Source organism: Otolemur garnettii, unplaced genomic scaffold (assembly GCF_000181295.1).
Source record: "Otolemur garnettii isolate 467f Iridium unplaced genomic scaffold, OtoGar3 scaffold00127, whole genome shotgun sequence".
Classification (NCBI taxonomy): domain Eukaryota; kingdom Metazoa; phylum Chordata; class Mammalia; order Primates; family Galagidae; genus Otolemur; species Otolemur garnettii.
Window position 1 is genome coordinate 5,148,007 of NW_003852522.1, and position 18,569 is coordinate 5,166,575.

The 18,569-nt window shown below is 46.2% G+C and overlaps 1 protein-coding gene and 1 non-coding gene across 2 annotated transcripts in view; both read right to left on the reverse strand.

The window, feature by feature from the left end:
• Nucleotides 1-5,555: 5,555 nt before the first annotated feature.
• ACER1 (alkaline ceramidase 1) overlaps nucleotides 5,556-18,569 on the reverse strand; it is a 26,571-nt gene continuing 13,557 nt past the window's right edge. The window contains exons 2-6 of the mRNA XM_003797987.1: nucleotides 11,592-11,706; nucleotides 11,364-11,505; nucleotides 10,215-10,352; nucleotides 5,976-6,113; nucleotides 5,556-5,724 (exon numbers count right to left, since the gene is read on the reverse strand). Of these exons, the coding sequence (XP_003798035.1) occupies nucleotides 5,556-5,724; nucleotides 5,976-6,113; nucleotides 10,215-10,352; nucleotides 11,364-11,505; nucleotides 11,592-11,706 (702 nt within the window). The remainder of the gene's footprint in view (nucleotides 5,725-5,975; nucleotides 6,114-10,214; nucleotides 10,353-11,363; nucleotides 11,506-11,591; nucleotides 11,707-18,569) is intronic.
• LOC111727855 lies at nucleotides 8,237-8,343 on the reverse strand. Its single transcript, XR_002775304.1, has one exon. It is a non-coding gene; the product is annotated as a U6 spliceosomal RNA (small nuclear RNA).

An 18,569-nucleotide genomic window follows, 5' to 3' on the forward strand; every position in this document is an offset into this window, starting at 1 on the left:
TATGTGGCCAGCGACCTACCCATTGAGCTACAGGCATCACACATTTGGGGCATTTGTGATCTGAAAACTACCTCTCTGTAAAGTCTCTACCGCCCTCTACTGGTTCAGTTTGTTTGCACCTGGGAAAGACCTTTTTTTAATGTGTTAAATTTTATTGGGGTTTTTTTTTTTAGTAATTTTTTTTTATTATTGTATCAGGTTAATTTGAGTGTATGAATAATTAGGTCATAATGTTTGTATTTGTTACTTAGAGTCCCTCTTATAATTGTGTCTCGCCCCCAAGAGGTATGCTATACACCTTAACATTGTGCCCCTTAAGTGAGAACACACCACCCTCCTCCTCCCCTCTCCCCGCTCCCTCATTCCTCATCCCCCACCTTGAATTGATTTGAGTTTTTCTCAAATCAAATTTGAGAAAAATTTGGGCTAAAATTTGTGGGCTAAATTTAGGTTTTTAAAAATAGATTTAGAGGATACAAGTGCATGAATGTAGTTGGTAGTGATGAAGTGGTGGCTTTTAGTGTAACCATCCCTGAATAATGTACATTGTACCTGAGGGGAGACCTTCATATTAGTAGTCTCCTACATTTCACCTGGTAGATGGTCTAGCCTGCTGCCAGCCACAAGGCTACTCACAGCAACATTAGATGTCACCTGGCTGGAGCGGAGCAGAACGCAGGGGTCAGCCTACCCCAGGTTAACTCCAATTTGGAGAAAGCTGTGAACATCATACTGGACATTGGACTCTTACAGGGATCCATGAACGATTTGGGAACAGACCCAAAATATGTAAAAACAAGGCATTTCCTCCCAAAAGGCAATACACTAGACGTTTACCATTTTCCCTCTCTTAGCCTCGTTCCCTCTTTTTTTTTTTTTTGGTAATCATCCCTGATTTGAGGGCTCCCCCCAGCCCCAGGCCAATTTAAGGTGCCTCTGGAAAAATTTTAAATGGCAGACGCCTCCTGGGGCAGTGCCAATGCCTGACAGGGTTCAGGTTTGAGGGAAGACCTCAGTCCTCACTTGCCCTTTCTTCCTTTCAATCAACATAGTGGGGGATGGTGAACCTCTCATGGCCCCCTTCCCTGGCCCAGATGACTTGACTGGGTCTGGCCAATCAAAGGGCTGCATCCCTCTGGCTACTGGGATTGGTTTAAAGATGGAGATAGGCCCATGACCTAACCTCATCCAGTAATTGACCCTGGGAGCTTTTCAGTTTTTCTTTTCTTTTCTTTTTTCTTTCTCTGTGTGTGTGTGTGACAGGTTCTCACTCTGTTGCTGCCCCAGGCTACAGTGCCATGCATCATAGCTCACAGCAACCTCAAACTCTTGGGTTCAAACCATCCTCTTATCTCAGTCTCCCAAGTAGCTGGGACTACAGACACCCACCATAACACCTGGCTATTTTTAGAGACAGAGTCTCACTTGGGCTCAGGCTGGTATTGAACTTCTGAGCTCAAGCAATCCACCCACCTCAGTCTCCCAGAGTGCTGGGATTACAGGCATAAGAGACCGTGTCTGACCTCTATTTTTTAATTGAAGTAAAATTCATTTCACATAAGATTAGCCATTACCCACATTAAAGAGTACAATTCAGTGGCATTTAGAATATTCACCACATTGTACAACCATCACCTCTAACTAGTTTCAAGACATTTTCATTATCCCAGGAAGAAGTCAAGTCCTCATTAAGAGTCGTTTCCCACTCCTCCTCCCCTCAGCCTCTGGCTACCCTGAATTTTTTGTTTGTTTGTTTGTTTCAAGACAGAGTCTCACTATGTCACTCTTGGTAGAGTGCTATGGCATCACAGCTCACAGCAACCTCCAACTCCTGGGCTTAAGCGATTCTCTTGCCTCAGCCTCCCAAGTAGCTGGGACTACAGGTGCCTGCCACGACGTCTGGCTACTTTTTGGTTGTGGTTATCATTGCTATTTTTTGTTGTTGTTGCAGTTGCCATTGTTGTTTAGCAGGCCCAGACCGAGTTCAAACCCGCCAGCCTCGGTGTATGTGGCCGGCGCCCTAACCACTGAGCTATGAGCGCTGAGCTGGCTACACTGAATTCACTCCTTGTCTTTGTGCCTCGGCCTGTTCTGGACATTTCATATAAACAGAGTCACACTGTGTGTCCGTCTGTGGCTGGCTTGTCTCACTGAGCACAATGTCCTCAAAGTCCATCCATATTGCAACCTGTGTCAGAGCCTCCTTCCTTTTTGTCACTGAATCATATGCCATTGGCGCCTACCCCACATTCTGTCAATCCATTCATCAACAGATGAATAGAACTTACAGTCAACTACCAAATTGTTTTCCTTAGTTACACCGTTTGACATCCCTCGTAGCAATGTATGAAGGTTATAATTACTTTGCATTCTCTGCAACACCTATTTTCCATAGGTGTTAGGGGTTTTTTGATTGCTTTGTTTTTCTTGATTATGGCCAACCTAGGGGCTGAGAAGTGGTCTCTTACTGCAGTTTTGATTTTCATTTCCATAATGACTAATGACATTGAGAGCCTTTTCATGTTGCACGTGGAGCTTTTAAGTTTACTTTTCAGCTTGGAGCATGCAAGCCTAGCATTGCTGGTGGCCCCTTCCCATCCATGAGGCAGACCAAAAGGACTGAGAGCCTGGCACTGGCAAGATCATCTGAAGCCTGGATATAGCCAGATCTGCAACCTGAGCCTTACCTTCAAAAGAATGTGTGGGTTTTGGTTCACAAATTTTTTTGTTTTGTGGATAATTTATTTGTTTATTTGTTTGTTTTTGGAGATAGGGTCTTGCTCTATTGTCCAGGCTGGAATGAAAGGCACAATCACAGCTCACTGCAGACTTGAACTCCTCAGTTCAAGCCATCCTCCTGCCTCAGCCTCCTTCGTAGCTGGAACTATAGGTGTGCACTACCATATCCAGATAACTTTTTTATGTTTTTAGAGACAGGGTCTCACTCTTGCTCAGCCTAGTCTCAAACTCTGATGTCAAGTGATCCTCCCACCTTCACCTCCCAAAGTGCTAGGACTACAGGCATTAACCAGAGTACTTGGCCTGGAGGTGAGGTACTGTCACCAAGAATCTTCCCTGCTGGGTACTAGGACCTGCCAAGGTCATGCAGATAGAATTACAGACTGGACAAGCACGCAGGCCTCCTGCTTACCTGCTGCATACATGCCCCAAGAAGAGGCTATGAGGATGGGTCAGTAAGGGTCAGAGGACAGATGCTAGGGACAGATTGTGCCCTGTGTTTACAGACAGAAAGTGATTTTCTAGATCTAGCTACATAAGCCAACAAAGGAGGGAAAGAAGTCTAGAGTCAAATGCTTCTGTATCTAACTCCCATTCTCCCCCAGAAGATCGTGAATTGAGGTTCTTAACTTTTAGGGCATCTAACACCCCTTCAGGGAATCTCTTGGAAGCCTAGCTCCTCTCCCCCAAAATACACCAAGACACCTAACATTTTGCAGATAATTTCTCAAGTTTAGAGAAACTACCCCTTCTTCCTCCATTACAATTCATTCTGGGGCCACAGGTGAAGAACTTCTGATCTGTAGAACAAGAAAGTCAGAAGAACCCAGAAGCTGGGGAACAGGATTCATGTTTACTTGTACTGCTGCCTCACTGTGGTACAAAGACCTTTCAGGGAAGGACAGATCTGGGTTCACATCCAGGCTGTGTGGCCTTGGGCAAGTCACTTGCACCCCTGAGCCACATCAATAAAATGAGAATATTCTTAATCTATCTGAAGTGGGCCTACATGATAATATGCTCGGACACCCATCTTTTGCAGACAACGTCAAGTGATCCATGGACATTACAACTAATCTGGGCTCCCCAGGTAGAGAACATCTTACTATGCCTTCCCCATCACTGACTAAGCTCTGGCTATAGTTCTTTTTGTCACTCCACCTTGCAAGCTTATTCCCATCTCAAGGGTTTCACACCTCCCGTTCCTTCTACCCAGAATGGTCTTGCCCTGCTGCTGATATGGCTGGTTTTCCTCATCATTGAGGGCTCGTCTGAAAAGTGCACTGTCCCTCACCAAATACCCATTCTTTAGAACACCACCACCTTTTATCTTTTCTTAATGGTGTTCATCAGTGTCTAGAAGTACTCTGTTCATGTATCATTTTATTCATTTGATACCTGTCTCCTTCACCAGAGCAGGGACTTTGAATGTCTTTGTTGTCTTATCTCCACAGAGTGCAAAGTCTGAAATACAGTAGAAACTCAATATATCCCCTTGTTGGCGGGATGGATGGATGTGTGGGTAAAAATAGATGAATGTGAAGGATGACTGAATGATTGGGATGGATAGATGAATAGACAAATGAATGGCTAAATGTAGAAGGATGGATAAGTGGATAATAAATGGATAGATAGTTCAATGGATCGATGGATACATTAATGAATGAATACATGGATAAAAAGATAGGCAAAAGGTGAAATAAAGAATCGATGGATAAATTAGTGGATGGGAGAATTAAAGGATAGGTGGGTAACTGACTCAATGGAAAGTTCAATAGATGGATAAGTGAATGGATGGATGGGTAGATGCATAAATTAATCAGTGGATGAATTAAAAGATGGATGGATGGATAAATTATTCAGTGGATAATTAAAGGGTGGACAGGTGGACTCTATGCTAAGTACCTGAAATACATTAGCTTGTTTTATCCACACAGAGGGAATGCCAAGAAGGAAGAAATATTTCTATTTTGCACAAAAGATGCTTGAGCTTTGGAGGCAGGAAAAACCAATTCCCCAAGATTACACAACTAGGAAATGGTGGAGCAGGGATTCAAACTTACCTCTGCCTCTCTCCAAGCCCTGTGTTCTTAACCACCATAAAAACCATCCGTTCCCCCACCATCCCCTACTGCTTTGAGACCCTGACCAACCTTACACCTCCTAGATGTCCATCCTTTCCCCACCAACCCTCACTGCTTTGAGAAGCTGTGCTGACCACCCTCATGCCTCCTAGATGTTCTCATGACTCCAAAGCATCCAATTGCCCAGACTGGGCCTGCCTGTTTTCTTCAGCTGTAAACCTGAAGACCCCACAAGTCCATGGGAGCATAAGAGGGTCTGTGAGGTCTCCACACACGTGTGTATGTGTAGAATGAGGTGTCTGGATGTCATGTCTGTTCTCTGGAATGTCCCCTAAGTACCAAGACATTGCTATGGCTGAAGACAGATCCAGGGAGTCTGCTAGTGACCAACAATATTTATCAGACGCTCAGAAGACAAGCTCCAGCTTGGTGAGGCCACATCACCCAGTCATCCTAGCACCTGATAATCTGGCTCCACCAGGTTGTATGACAATAGTCATGGGGAAGGTGTGGACATAGACGAGGGAATAAAAAAAGACGGGAGCAGGTCATGGAGGGGAGATGTGTGAGGCAGTCCCCCACGGTTATCAGAGATGTCATGACATCCACCCCCTGACTTGAGACAGGAGGGCAGGGAAGGGAGAACGGAGGTGGAGCCACATACTCCAGTCCTGGTCCAGGCCACCTTCCCTCAAGACACAGGCAGTCGGACAGTCACGAGGCTGGCCGGCTTCAGCAGTTCTTGTTGCCATTCTGGACTTCTATGTACGGCAGCCCCACAGGCCAAGTGTCCCGGGGCCAGTAGCGAACTTTGAGGGTTTCGCCCGGCATCTCATAGCTGGCGTCCAACAGGGCCAAGGTAACCATGCCATAAGGGAAGGTGATGCTGATGAGCACGTGCCTGTGGGCCACAGAAAGGCAGAAAGGGCACATGCCCGTGGCGTGGGAAGGGCAGGAAGGGCACAGGTGTCTCCAGCCTCACCCTGCTCCTTACTCCTTATGGAGCCTGATCATCCAAAGGGATCTTCTTGGTCTGGCCCTGGACTGAAACCTTCTCCCCTACTGCCAAGTCCCAGTATCTGGGTCTCCCCGCTCTGCCTCCGACCCTCATACTCCAGGCTCCTGCCCTGAGGCCCCCAGGCAGGTGCTTACCAGATGCTGTGAAGATAGAAGAAGTGAATCCGCTGCCAGAAACTGCAGAGCAGACGGTCACTGATCCAGCTGGCCAGGGCGACAGCCCACAGAACCACAGATACCTCGATCAGATGCCGAAGCTCCTTATCTTTGGTCCTAGAGAGGGAGGAATGCGACCTAGGACCTGACTCAGAGAGCAGCACCTGCAGGACTGATAGGAAACTTCCCCTTCTGAGATGAGGCTTGGAGGCTGGGAGAAAGAAAGGAGCACTCAGCAATGGGAGCAATGGGGGCTGATCCCTGATTAGAGCTGACATTTGCTGAGCATTTATAGGATGCCAGCTGTGAACTTCTAAAAGTCCCTAAGGGGGGGGAGGGGAGTGCGTTCTGCAATGATCTGTGAACAGGAGGCCCCGATTTCACCACGATGCAGCTTACCATGAACCCAGACTGCACTTGTACCCCATGAATATGTATGAAGAAAAAAATGGGGTAAAAATAAAATACAAAAAGCAAAATAAAAGAATACAAAGCAAAAAATATTATTTATAATGAAGGTGAACAACAGCAACAAAAATAGGCCATAATCCCAGCACTCTGGAAGGCCAAGACGGGAAAGTTGCTTGAGCTCAGGAGTTGGAGACCAGCCTGAGCAAAAGCAAGACCCCATCCCTACAAAAAATAGAAAAAAATTAGCCAGGCGCTGTGCTGGGCACCTGTAGTCCCAGCTACTCAGGAGGCTAAGGTAAGAGGATCGGTTGAGCCCCAGAGTTTAAGGTTTCAATGATACCACTGCACTCTAGCCAGGTGACAGATCAAGACCCTGTCTCAAAAATAGTTAACTAAATAAATATCATTCAGATATTAATTCTCTCCTCACAACAATCTTGGAGATGAAGCACTAACAGTGACCCTACGCCCTGCCCCAACACCAGGGTTATACAGCTAGTAAGTTGGCAGAGCCAAGATTTAAACCAAGTTTGTTTGAATAAAAATATTCTTAACCAACAAATATTTCTGTGCTTATATGTTTAGGGATATAGGTGTGTGTGCACCTGTGAATCAGGCATGAAAATTTATGTCTGTGTCTATGAGATGTGTATATCTCTGTGTGAGTGTGTGAGCCAGGGGCTATATTCCCTGGACACAAAATGTTGGGACAACTCAGATCAGAATCTGTGTTTCCCCTTACAACAGAGCTAACTTTAGTGTCCTGTGAGAAAAAGCCATATCTGAGATGGCAACTTCTTTGTAGTTAAAAGCACAGGCTCTGCCCATAGGGACAGTTTAAACATCAAAATGCATAATGAATAAAAACTGGTAAGATCTGAATAAAGTCTGTAGTCTAGTTGACAATACTGTAAATACTGTACCAACATCAATGTCTTCTTCTTTTTTTGAGACTGAGTCACACTTTCTTGCCCCCAGTAAAGCGTTGTGGTATCATAACTCACAGCAACTTCAAACACTTGGGCTCAAGTGATGTTCTTTCCTCAGCCCCCCATGTAAGTGGAACTGCAGGCCCATGACAATGCCTGGCTATTTTATTTTTAGAGACAGTTTCACTTTGTCCCCCTCAGGAGAGTGCAGTGGCATCACAGCTCACAGCAACCTCCAACTCCCGAGCCTAGGCAATTCTCTTAGCCTCAGCCTCCCAAGTAGCAGGGACCACAGGTGCCTGCCACAATGCCCGGCTATTTTTTTGTTGCAGTTTGGCTGGGGTTGGATTCAAACCCACCACCCTTGGTATATGGAGCTGGCGTGCTGCTCACTGAGCCACAGGCGCCGTCCATGCCTGGCTATTTTTTAGAGAGAGTCTTGTACTTGCTCGGGTTGGTATCAAACTCATGAGCTCAAGCAATTCACCCACCTCAGCCTCCCAGAGTGCTGGGATTACAGCTATGAGCCCCCATGCCTGGCCAATGCCCTCCTTTTGAAGTTGTGCCATGTTTACATAAGATGTTACCTTTGTGGGGTTTTTTTGTTTGTTTGTTTGTTTGTTTGTTTGCAGTTTTTGGCCAGGGTTGGGTTTGAACCCACCACCTCTGATGTATGGGGCCAGTGCCCTACTCCTGGAGCCACAGGCACCACCCAAGATGTTACCTTTGGAGGAAGCTGAGAGAAGGATGCATGGGACTCTGCTATCTTTGCAACTTGCTGTAACTCTGTTACTATTTCAAAATGAAAAGTCTGTAAAACAGAATAATGACTGTAATAAACTGAAATACTTTGGAGCTATAAAAATCCATGAGTTCATAATGATACCTTTTTATTTTTATTTAAATATGGAGCGCTTCATGAATTCACATGTCATCCTTGTACAGGGGCCAGGCTAATCTTCTCTGTATCGTTCCAATTTTAGTGTATGTGCTGCCAAAGCGAGCTCAATGAGACTTTTTAAAAAATCTGCTTTGTTGGGTGGTGCCTGTGGCTCAATGAGTAGGGCACTGGCCCCATATACTGAGGGTGGTGGGTTCAAACCCGGCCCTGGCCAAACTGCAACAACAACAACAACAAAAATAGCCAGGCATTGTGGCAGGTGCCTGTAGTCCCAGCTACTCGGAAGTCTGAGGCAAGAACATTGCCTAAGCTCAGGAGTTGGAGGTTGCTGTGAGCTGCGATGCCACAGCGCTCTACTGAGGGTGACAAAGTGAGACTCTGTCTTTAAAAAATAAATAAAAATAAATAAAAAATAAAATCTGCTTTGTTGGTCCCTACCAGAGATTGCTAAGGCACCAACTCAGAACTCTGGAAATTGGTAAATAAAGGGAAAGAATTAGTCATCTATCCTGCCTTTCTTGTTCAACTGTATTTCAATGTGGATAAAAAGTCCTTCTTGATGGGACAGCTCCAGAAGGAATAATAGAATCTGCAAATCACCCTTTTGCAACCCATGATAAGAAAATGGATTGAGGCAGCATCTATGGCTGCTGAAACCATTAGGTGAAAGATTGACAGAAAACTTTATAAGAAGGAACCTGGTGGCACCATGGAAACCAACTCGTCCCCTTCAACAACACTCCACATGGAACAATCACTCTACCAGGTTCTTCTAGGATGGAACAGGAAGACCTGGATCACTCATGAAATATTCCTGCGAAACAACCCCAAACACCTAAACCTACATCTGCTATATCTAATGATTAATTTGCAGTAAATACAAAAAAACAAAGAGGGAACATGTTAAAAGACACTGCAGTAAATAGCCAAATCTAGAACATGAATTATGCTACATGACAAACTGCTGGACTTCAGCAAAGAAATCAGAGGCATAAAGACAGGGAAGGAGGACAGGACTGAGGGACTGCTATATGATAAGAGACCTAAAAGACCATGTTCGGATTCCGATCTAAAAAACACCAGGTCTAAAGGGACATCTCTGAGAAACCGAAGGAATCTCCTATAAACTGAGTGTGGTTAACTGTGTTAGACATGCGTGAGACATATCTCCCATTTTCCAATCTGTACCTGTCCTTCCACTTCTCTCAGCCTTGTGCCCTGCAAGGTGACACGTGTGGGTCAAATCCACAGGCTCCCTTGTCCTTGAGCTTCCAGTTGGAATGGTCAATGCTTTCTATCTGGACAGGCCAATGTTTTCATTTGTGCTGGCCAATGGTTTCCAGTGGGTTGGCCAATGTTTTTCATTTGGGTAGGCCAGTGGTTTCCAGTCACTGGACAATGGTTTCCATTTGAGGTGGCAAATGTTTTCCATTTGGGGTGGCCAATGATTGTCAGTGGGTTGACCAGTGATTTCCAGTGGGTTGGCCAATGGTTTCCAGTTCAGTTGACCGATAAGGATCCCCACAGGAAACCAAAGCACTGGAGAAAAGTTTTTTTTAAGTCTGTATTTCCCTAACATCCTCCCTGTGGGGCTGCTGCCTTATGCTAGCAAAAACAGTGATTAGAGATCATAGTTATTCTTGCAATTATTCCTTCTTACCTCCCCTCCTATCACCCTCTGGCCCAGGGGAAGGAGTTAGTTGGGAAGCTGTGGCAAGAGGATAGCTTGAACTCAGGAGTTTAAAATTGCTGTTGTGAGTTAGGCTGATACCACAGCACTCTAGCTTGAGCAACAGAGTGAGACCTTGTCACAAAAAAAGGGATGGAGGTCAAATTCTGGCCTGCCACACATTAGTGGATGACCTTGAGGAGGGGATGTCCCCCCATGAGCAGAGCTCAATGCCTGGAGGAGCTCAGCTGTATGTGGGAAAGGGAGCTGGCAGCACTCTCGTGCTCCCGGCTCCGCAGCACACTCACTTCTTGTACTCCTGGCACACGATGTAGAGGATGTGCAGGCCAACGGTGTTAAGGGCGTAGGCGTTGACTGTGGGCCGCAGGAAGGATAGCAAGGTGCTGACCATGGTGGTGACGAGGACCAGGGAGATGAACTGGGTCCTAGGAGAAAGGAGCTCAGCTGTATGTGGGAAAGGGATATCCTGAGGGATTTAGAGGCATTCACTCAGAGACCTGGTGGCTGACGTGGGTGAGAAACAGGAATGGTTCTGGGGAAACCAGCTAGGTTCCAAAGAGGGTCCTGAGTTTCCCAGGTGGACTCAGCAGAGGTTCCCTGAGCAACACAGCAGGACTCCATCTCTACAAAAGCTTAGAAAAATCATCCAGGCATGGAGGTATATGCCTGTAGTCCTAGCTACTCAGGATGATTGCCTGAGCCCAGGAGTTCCAGGCTACAGTAAGCTGTGATGATGCCACTGTGCTCCAGCCTTGGAACAAAAGAGAGGTCTTGTCTCAAATAAATAAGTAAATAAAATAAAAAGAAAAGAAGACCCAGGTAGAGTTGGGGAGCATGAGGAGAGTTGGTGATGCTCCCAGGTAAGGCAACTGGGGAGCCCGGGGGGCTGGAAGGAAGGATCTCTGGGCCAGGTGAATTTAAGAGAAGTTAAACAATGGTTTTTAGATATACCAAGGGATTAAGGAAGGATTACAGGGACCTCAGGGGTGATTGGGGTGAGGTGGAATGTCCTGGAAGGCTCACCTCAAGAAGAAGGTTTCAGAAGGGATTGGGGTGGGGTGGATTTAGGGGGCCTAGGAGAATCAGATGAATGCTTCCAGGAAGCATAGGCAGGGGAAGGGGGTGGGTAGGATCCCAGGTAAGCTTAAGCACTGGGCCCTGGGACATTCCTCCTACCCCAGGAGGCTCAGACGGGGTCTAGAGAAAGTCTCAGGTTGTCTGGGTGAGAAAAGGGAGGAATTCCAAGAAACTGAGTAAGATCAGGAGAGGGTGATTGGAAGCCCAAGGAAATCAGGATACATCCAGATGGATCAGGGTGGTCAGGGAAGGGATTCCAAGAGCCCCAACAGGATTACAGAGGGGACCCATGAGGCCCCAGTGAACTCAAGCAGGGTCAACTGAGGACTTGGGCTTTACCCTGCCCAAACAGCCAATACCTGTTCCCCCTAAGGAAGGCAGGGAAGTAGCAGCGGGGCATCCATATGCTGTAGCCACCACCCAGCAGCCAGAGGATGGCAATCTCATCTAGCAGCTGGCCCAGGAAACTCAGCGTCATGTGGAAGTACATGGAGAACAGGCCTGAAGTGGCAGACGCAAAAGCAGAAAGTCAGAGGCTTACCATCCCCCCCCCACTGCCCCCGCCATCACAGCCCCCACATGCCTACCTATGACCATGAAGAGGGTCACGATGCCGTAGACAAAGCGAGAGCGTTTCTGGGCGTAGGGATGCATCAAGAACATCATGAGCGGCCCAAAGATGAAGAAGGAGATATTGCTGAACTGTAACACAGGGAGACAAGAAGAGAGGGTCTGTCAGACGGGGGAGAACCGGGCTGCACAGGGGGACACGGACAGGGGGCCTGTCAGACGGGGAGGACTGGGCTGCACAGGGAGACATGGACAGAGGGGGCCTGTCAGACAGGGAGGACTGGGCTCCACAGCGGGACATGGAGAGGGCCTGTCAGATGGGGGAGTGACTGTGCTGCAGAAGGAGAACTGCCCTCTGTCCAAAACCTGAGTTAACAGCAGCTAGTCTCCTGGTGCATTTCAAAGTGGCAACAACTCATATGTCAACCTTTCAACTGACCTTGACTGTCTACTGGTCATCAGTAGCTCAGTTACTTGGCCAAGTACAGTGGCTCATGACAATAATCCTAGCACTTTGGGAGGCTGAAGCAGGAAGATCACTTGAAACCATGAGTCAGAGCCTGGGCAACATACCGTGTTTCCCCCAAAATAAGACACTGTCTTATATATTTTTTTTTCTCAAGAATACACACTAGGGCTTATTTTCAGGGGATGCCTTATTTTTATTAAGTATAATACAACAATCTACATTTATTCAAATACAGTTAAGTCATCTTCTTCTGGAACCTGACAGGGGAGCCAACCTTGTTGGTGGGGCTGGTGCTAGTGATGCGTGAACTCCTTTCCCCTAGCCGTTCACTCGTGCGCAATAGTTACCTGACGGCAGTTACCGCACACACACCTGTGCAAGTGTGAACGGCCCAGAGAAAGGAGCTGTGGTAGGTAAAAGGTATTCCAGTCTTCCTTACCACTCAGCCTCGAAATGCATGGCATATCTGCATAGCCATGCCCATCACTAGGTCTTATTATCAGGCAGGGTAGGGCTTATATTTAACAAATGCATAGAAATCCTGCTAGGGCTTATTTTTTTGGGTAGGTCTTATTTTTGGGGAAACACAGTAGATTCCTGTCTCTAGAAAATTAGAAATATTAGCCAGGCATGGTAGCATGCGCCTGTAGTCACAGCTCCCAGGGAGCCCAGGAGTGGGAGGCTACAGTGAGCAATGATAATCACACTGCACTCTAACCTGGGCAATAAAGGGAGGCAAAGACCCTGCCCCTAAAAAAATTTAAAATCACGTATTCAGTCCATTATTCTATTCATTCACTGCATGTGACTGCTTTCCTTTAGAAATAGTATCTCCCAGGTTTTGGCTGGGCACATGTGACCTGGTCTGGCCAATGGGTAAAAATGTAAATGACATTTACTATTTCCAGGTTAGTCCTTAAGGGGAAAGAGCTCCATTAAATAAGGCTTTTCCTCTAGTCCTCTTTTCCCTTCCTGTGGTATGGAGGTCATGATTGGTCCTTGGCCTTATAGACAAGAAAAGACAACACAATATCCCCTTGACTTGTTTCTAACAAACAACATGAAGCAGAAGTAATGCTCTGTGACTTCTGAGGTCAAGTTATAAAACGGACTGTGGATTCCACCTTACTCTATCTCAGAGAATAAGACTTTTAGGCTAGGTACAGTGGCTCACAGCAGTTTGGGAGGCTGAGGAAGGAAAATAAACCCTGGAATTTTAGACTAGCCTGGTTAACATATAAAGACCCTGTCTCTACAAAAACAAACAAACAAAAACCACTTTTTTTCTGATGTAACCCGAAATTATTTTTACAAATTAATATTAGGATATACACAATTGAGTTACATTGTTTGCATCTGTTAGGTATCAAAAGAAAATTGCTTATGAATTAGCTAGGCATGGTGGTGTATGCTCAGCTACTCAGGAGGCTGGGGCAGGAAGATTGCTTAAGCCCAGGATTTTGAGGCTGCAGTGAACTATGATCACACCACTGCACACCAGACTGGGCAACAGAGTGAGACCCTGCCTCAAAGTTTTAAAAAAAGACCATGCAATATAACTGGCTACCCTTAAAGCACCCATGCTGGAGGGATCACATAAGGCAGCAGCTCTCAACCTGTGGGTTGCGACCCCTTTGGACTCTATTAAAGGTTTGCAGCATTAGGTTGAGAACCACTGACATAGGGAGATCACACACAGATAGAGAGAAATTCTGAAAGAGCCCCAGCTGTTTGATTCTTCCAAGTACCTTCTTCCTACCCTTCAAGCTGAATGCCCCAACTGATGCAGAGATAACCTATACATGCCAAGCCATACTCAGATTACAGACCCAAAGGCAAAATAAAATGTGTCATAGTTTCAAGCCACTAAATTTTAGGATGATTCATTATGCAGCATGAACTTTCTGATATAAAGAAAATATTACTGTGGGTTGAGGTGGCCAGGAAAAGCTTCCCCAGGGAGGAAGAGGGGAATAGTGTCTACAGAATATGGCTGCACTTGTTTAGAATCCCATGATTGATATGGTTACCAGGGGATTAATTTCCTGTTCCCCTATAATTCAACACCTACTATGTTCCAGGCTCCAGGCAAAATATTAACTCATCCTCAAAAAGATCCATCCAAGTAAGTATTAGACTAACCATACAATAGAAGAAAATACTCAGTATTGGAGGGGTCAGATGCATCCAGCACCATTGCCTAGCCAGTTATGGAGAATCCAGGATTTGAAATCAGATCCCAAGGACATGTGACTGTTTTATGAGAAGGATCAGAGCTCTGTTTTCATGGCAGAAGAAGCTGTTGACTAGGTGTCAATAAGTGATTGGTAAATAACAAATAAATCAAAGTAGTCGCCATCAGTAAGACTACCAAGAACATGGCAGTTATCAGGAGAGAGCGGAGGCTGAGTACTTTGTGCTGCACAGAGGGACCACTTCCACCTTATACGGTCACAGAACAGCAGGGGCCAGAGGTGGAAATCTGGACCAGACAGGGCAGCCTCACTGAGCAGCTAAGAACGGGAGTTGCATCTGAGGTGATCTCAGCAGGAGCAACTACCTATGGGTGGATTTCCAGAGGAACTGTGACACCAAGAGGTGGTTAGAGCAGTATCGGAACACCAAGGAAGCTGATTCCAAGCAAAAACCAGCTTCCGTCTACGGCTGAAGCTTCTTCCCAGCTTGCATGGTCTCTAGGAGAACCTGCATCATCTCTTTATCTAGCCTTCCTCTAAGAATTCTGAAGTTTTAACTGTGGACATCAGATTTGAGGGAACAGCAAATAATGACTATGGACAAGAGTAGCAGGGGGCCACAGCACACTGATGAAGGAATGAGACATATCCTGCAAGATGGCCTGATATTCACTGGTACCTTTAAGGCTTTTGATAAGCACATGGATTTGATCCTCTGCGATTTTGATGAGTTCAGAAGGATCAAGTCAGCCAGAGCATGAAGAAAAGAGGGTCTGGGTTCTGATGTTGCTGCATGGGGAGACCTTGGTATCCATGACTGTGGAGAGGCCAGCCTCCCCACCCTGCCCAAAGATGCTGGCACTACTTGAGTACCACTTTCTGGAGCTGCAAGAGGGCTGGGGTTGGCAGAGCAGCCAGCAAAGGAAAACAATCATCCTTCTTCCTCATTAGCCAAACTGTGACTGTAACGTGCATCCTACAGAAAGCCCAGGCCCAGACCAGGAAGGGAAATATAAGTCAACCTGATTCTCCCCTTTCTTCTACACTAGGAGAATATTTTTTTAAGCTGAGCATATGGCCACTTGGCTAAAGACTACATTTCACAGATTCCCTTGCAGCTACACATGACCATGTGACCAAGTTCTGATGAAAAATACGTAAAAGCAAAAGGGTAGAGTGTGGCTTCTAAATTGTACCCCTCCTTTCCTCTCATTTCTGTGGCGTGCAGATGGGATGAGGTGGCTTTTTGGACCCTACAGATGAAGGCAATGGCCTAGAGATGACAGAGCTAGGTCTTTGGCACCAGAGAGTTTTCACATGAGTCTTGGAAACTTATGATGAGATGTTATGTAAAAGAGAAATAAATTTCTGTCTTCATTAAACCACAATTATTTTAAGACTCAGCTACATCTGCTGAATGTATACCTTAAGTATACATACCCCATTTCTTTTTTGCTAAATAAACCCAAATTTTGTTCGAGCATCAGGAAGAAGGCTGGGTGCAATGGCTCATACCCGTAATCCTAGCACTCTGGGAGGCCAAGGCAGATGGATTGCCTGAGCTCACGAGTTTGAAACCAGCCTGAGAAAGAACGAGACCTCATCTCTAAAAGTAGCTGGGCATTGTGGCAGATGCTTATAGCCCATAGTCCCAGCTACTTGGGGGACTGAGACAAGAGGATGGCTTGATCCCAAGAGTTTGTGGTTGCTGTGAGCTATGATGCCACAGCACTCTACCAAGGGCAACAAAGTGAGACTCTGTGTCAAAAACAAAAAAGAAAGAAAGGGTCAGGAAGCCATGGCCTTCAGATGCAAGACTTAATTCCAAGGCATGAGTCATTTCCATTGCTAATATTTGCTTAAGAAAAGAGTGTGTGGGCTTGGCGCCTGTGGCTCAAGTGGCTAAAGCGCCAGCCACATACACCTAAAGTGGCGGGTTCAAATCCAGCCCCGGCCCGCCAAACAACAATGATGGCTGCAACCAAAAAGTAGCTGGGTGTTGTGGCGGGCGCCTGTGATCCCAGCTACCTGGGAGGCGGAGGCAGGAGACTCACTTGAGCCCAGGAGTTGGAGGTTGCTGTGAGCTGTGATGCCACGGCACTCTACCCAGGGGGACAGCTTGAGGCTCTGTCTCAAAAAAAAGAAAGAAAAAGAAAAAGGTGTGTGATCGAATTCTGACCAATGAGACATGAGAGAAAGTCTGATGAGAGGCTTCTGGGAAAGTTCTTTATATTAAAATCTGGCTTAGTGAAAAAAAAATTGGATATTGCTGTGATGTTTAAGATGTGGCAGCTGTTTTTGCAAACATGAGGAAAAAAGACTAAGAGCAAACACAAATTCTCAAGGACAACAGTTCCCAAACATGTTGGTCTCAAGAACCTATTATATTCTTTTCTTTTTTTTTTTTTTGGAGACACTGTCTCAAGCTGTTGCACTGGGTAGAGTGCCGTGGTGTCACAGCTCACAGGAACCTCAAACTCTAGGGATCAACCGATTCTCTTGCCTCAGCCTCCCAAGTAGGTGGGACTGTAGGCGCCCACCACAAAACCTGGCTATATTTTTCTTGCAGTTGTCATTGTTGTTTTAGCTGGCCTGGGCTGGGTTTGAACCCACCAGCCCTGGTGTATGTGGCCAGTGCCCTACCCACTGAGCTACAGGTGCTGCCCTATAGTCTTATGTATTATCAAGGACCCCAAAGAGTTTTTGCTGATGCAAATTATATCTATCAAGATTTACTACATTAGGGCGGTGGTCAGCATTTTGGAAGGCCAAGGTGGGAATGTAGCCAGACATGATGGTGTTTACCTGTAGCCTCAGCTACTCTGGGGGCTAAGGTGGGTATGAGGATCGCTTGAGCCCAGGAGTTTGAGATTGCAGTGAGCTATGATGACACTCCAGCTTAGGAGACAGAGCAAGAACCCTGTCTAGAAAAAAAAAGACAGAGCTCAGTGGTGGCTGTGGGGAAATCATTCAGAGAATGTAAGATCAGTATCCATGCATCAAATAACAGGGCAACTGGGAACTACACAGTTCCCAAACCACACGTCTGCCTGATTCTAGGACAGCCCTCGGCTCTCCATAATTGTGATTGTGAAACACACTCAAAGATCACAATTTGAGGATCTTGCTCAAGTGTCATGGGTGAACTAGTGCTTCAGCCCATATCTCCACTTTTATCCTTGATTTCTACCTTGGTTCTTGTTTGTGGTACCTGCCAATAGACAAGGTCTATTGATAGATATCATTTATATCAACAGAAACTCTTTGGGATCCTCAATAATATGTAAGAATATAAAAGGGTCTTGAGAATATGAATGTTTGGGAATTGTTGTCCTTGAGAATTTGTGTTTGCTCTCAGACTTTCCTTGTGGTCAGAAAATAGCTGCCACATCTTAAACATCATAGCAACATCCAAAGGCCAGATTTCAATAGACAGAACTTTCCCAGAAGCCTTCCATCAGGCTTTCCCTCATGTCTCCTTGGCCAGAATGTATTTATTTATTTATTTATTTCTGAGACAGAGTCTCACTTTGTTGCCCTTGGTAGAGTGGTGTGGCATCACGGCTCACAGCAACCTCCAACTCTTGGGCTTAAGCAATTCTTGCCTCAGCCTCCCAAGTAGCTGGGACAACAGGCACCCACCACAATGCCTGGCTATTTTTTTGTTTGTTTGTTTGTTTTAGTTGTCATTGTTGTTTGGCAAGCCAGGGCTGGATGCGAACCCGCCAGCTCTGCTGTAGTGGCTGACATCCAAGCCACTGAGCTACAGGTGCTGAGTCATCATTGATGAGAATTTTATCATACATGCTTCTCTTATGCAATCAGTAGCATTGGAAATATTTCCAGATCAGCTATCCCAGAACACACAGGTATCTTCCCCAGGACTGGCTGTTTATGTCATAAGAACCCACCCTACTGGACGAGACACCCAGCTATGCCAGTTAGATTATCTCTTTTGGAAAGTTGTGACTTGGAGCAGATACACAGCCTAGGAGTCACTAAAATTGAGTCACTCCATTGGAAACTCTCAAAAGAAGCCTTTGAATGCTGTTGTAAGATTTAGGAGGTGGCAGCTGTCATGCAACTATGAGAGTCTAAGGCAGAGAGCAAAGCAAACATGCAGGACCGGCTCGGCACCTATGGCTCAAGTGGCTAAGGCACCAGCCACATACACCAAAGGTGGCGGGTTTGAATCCAGCCCCGGCCTGCCAAAAACAACAATGACAGCTGCAACCAAAAAATAGCCCGGTGTTGTGGCAGGCGCCTGTGGTCCCAGCTAATTGGGAGGTGGAGGCAGGAGACTCGCTTGAGCCCAGGAGTTGGAGGTTGCT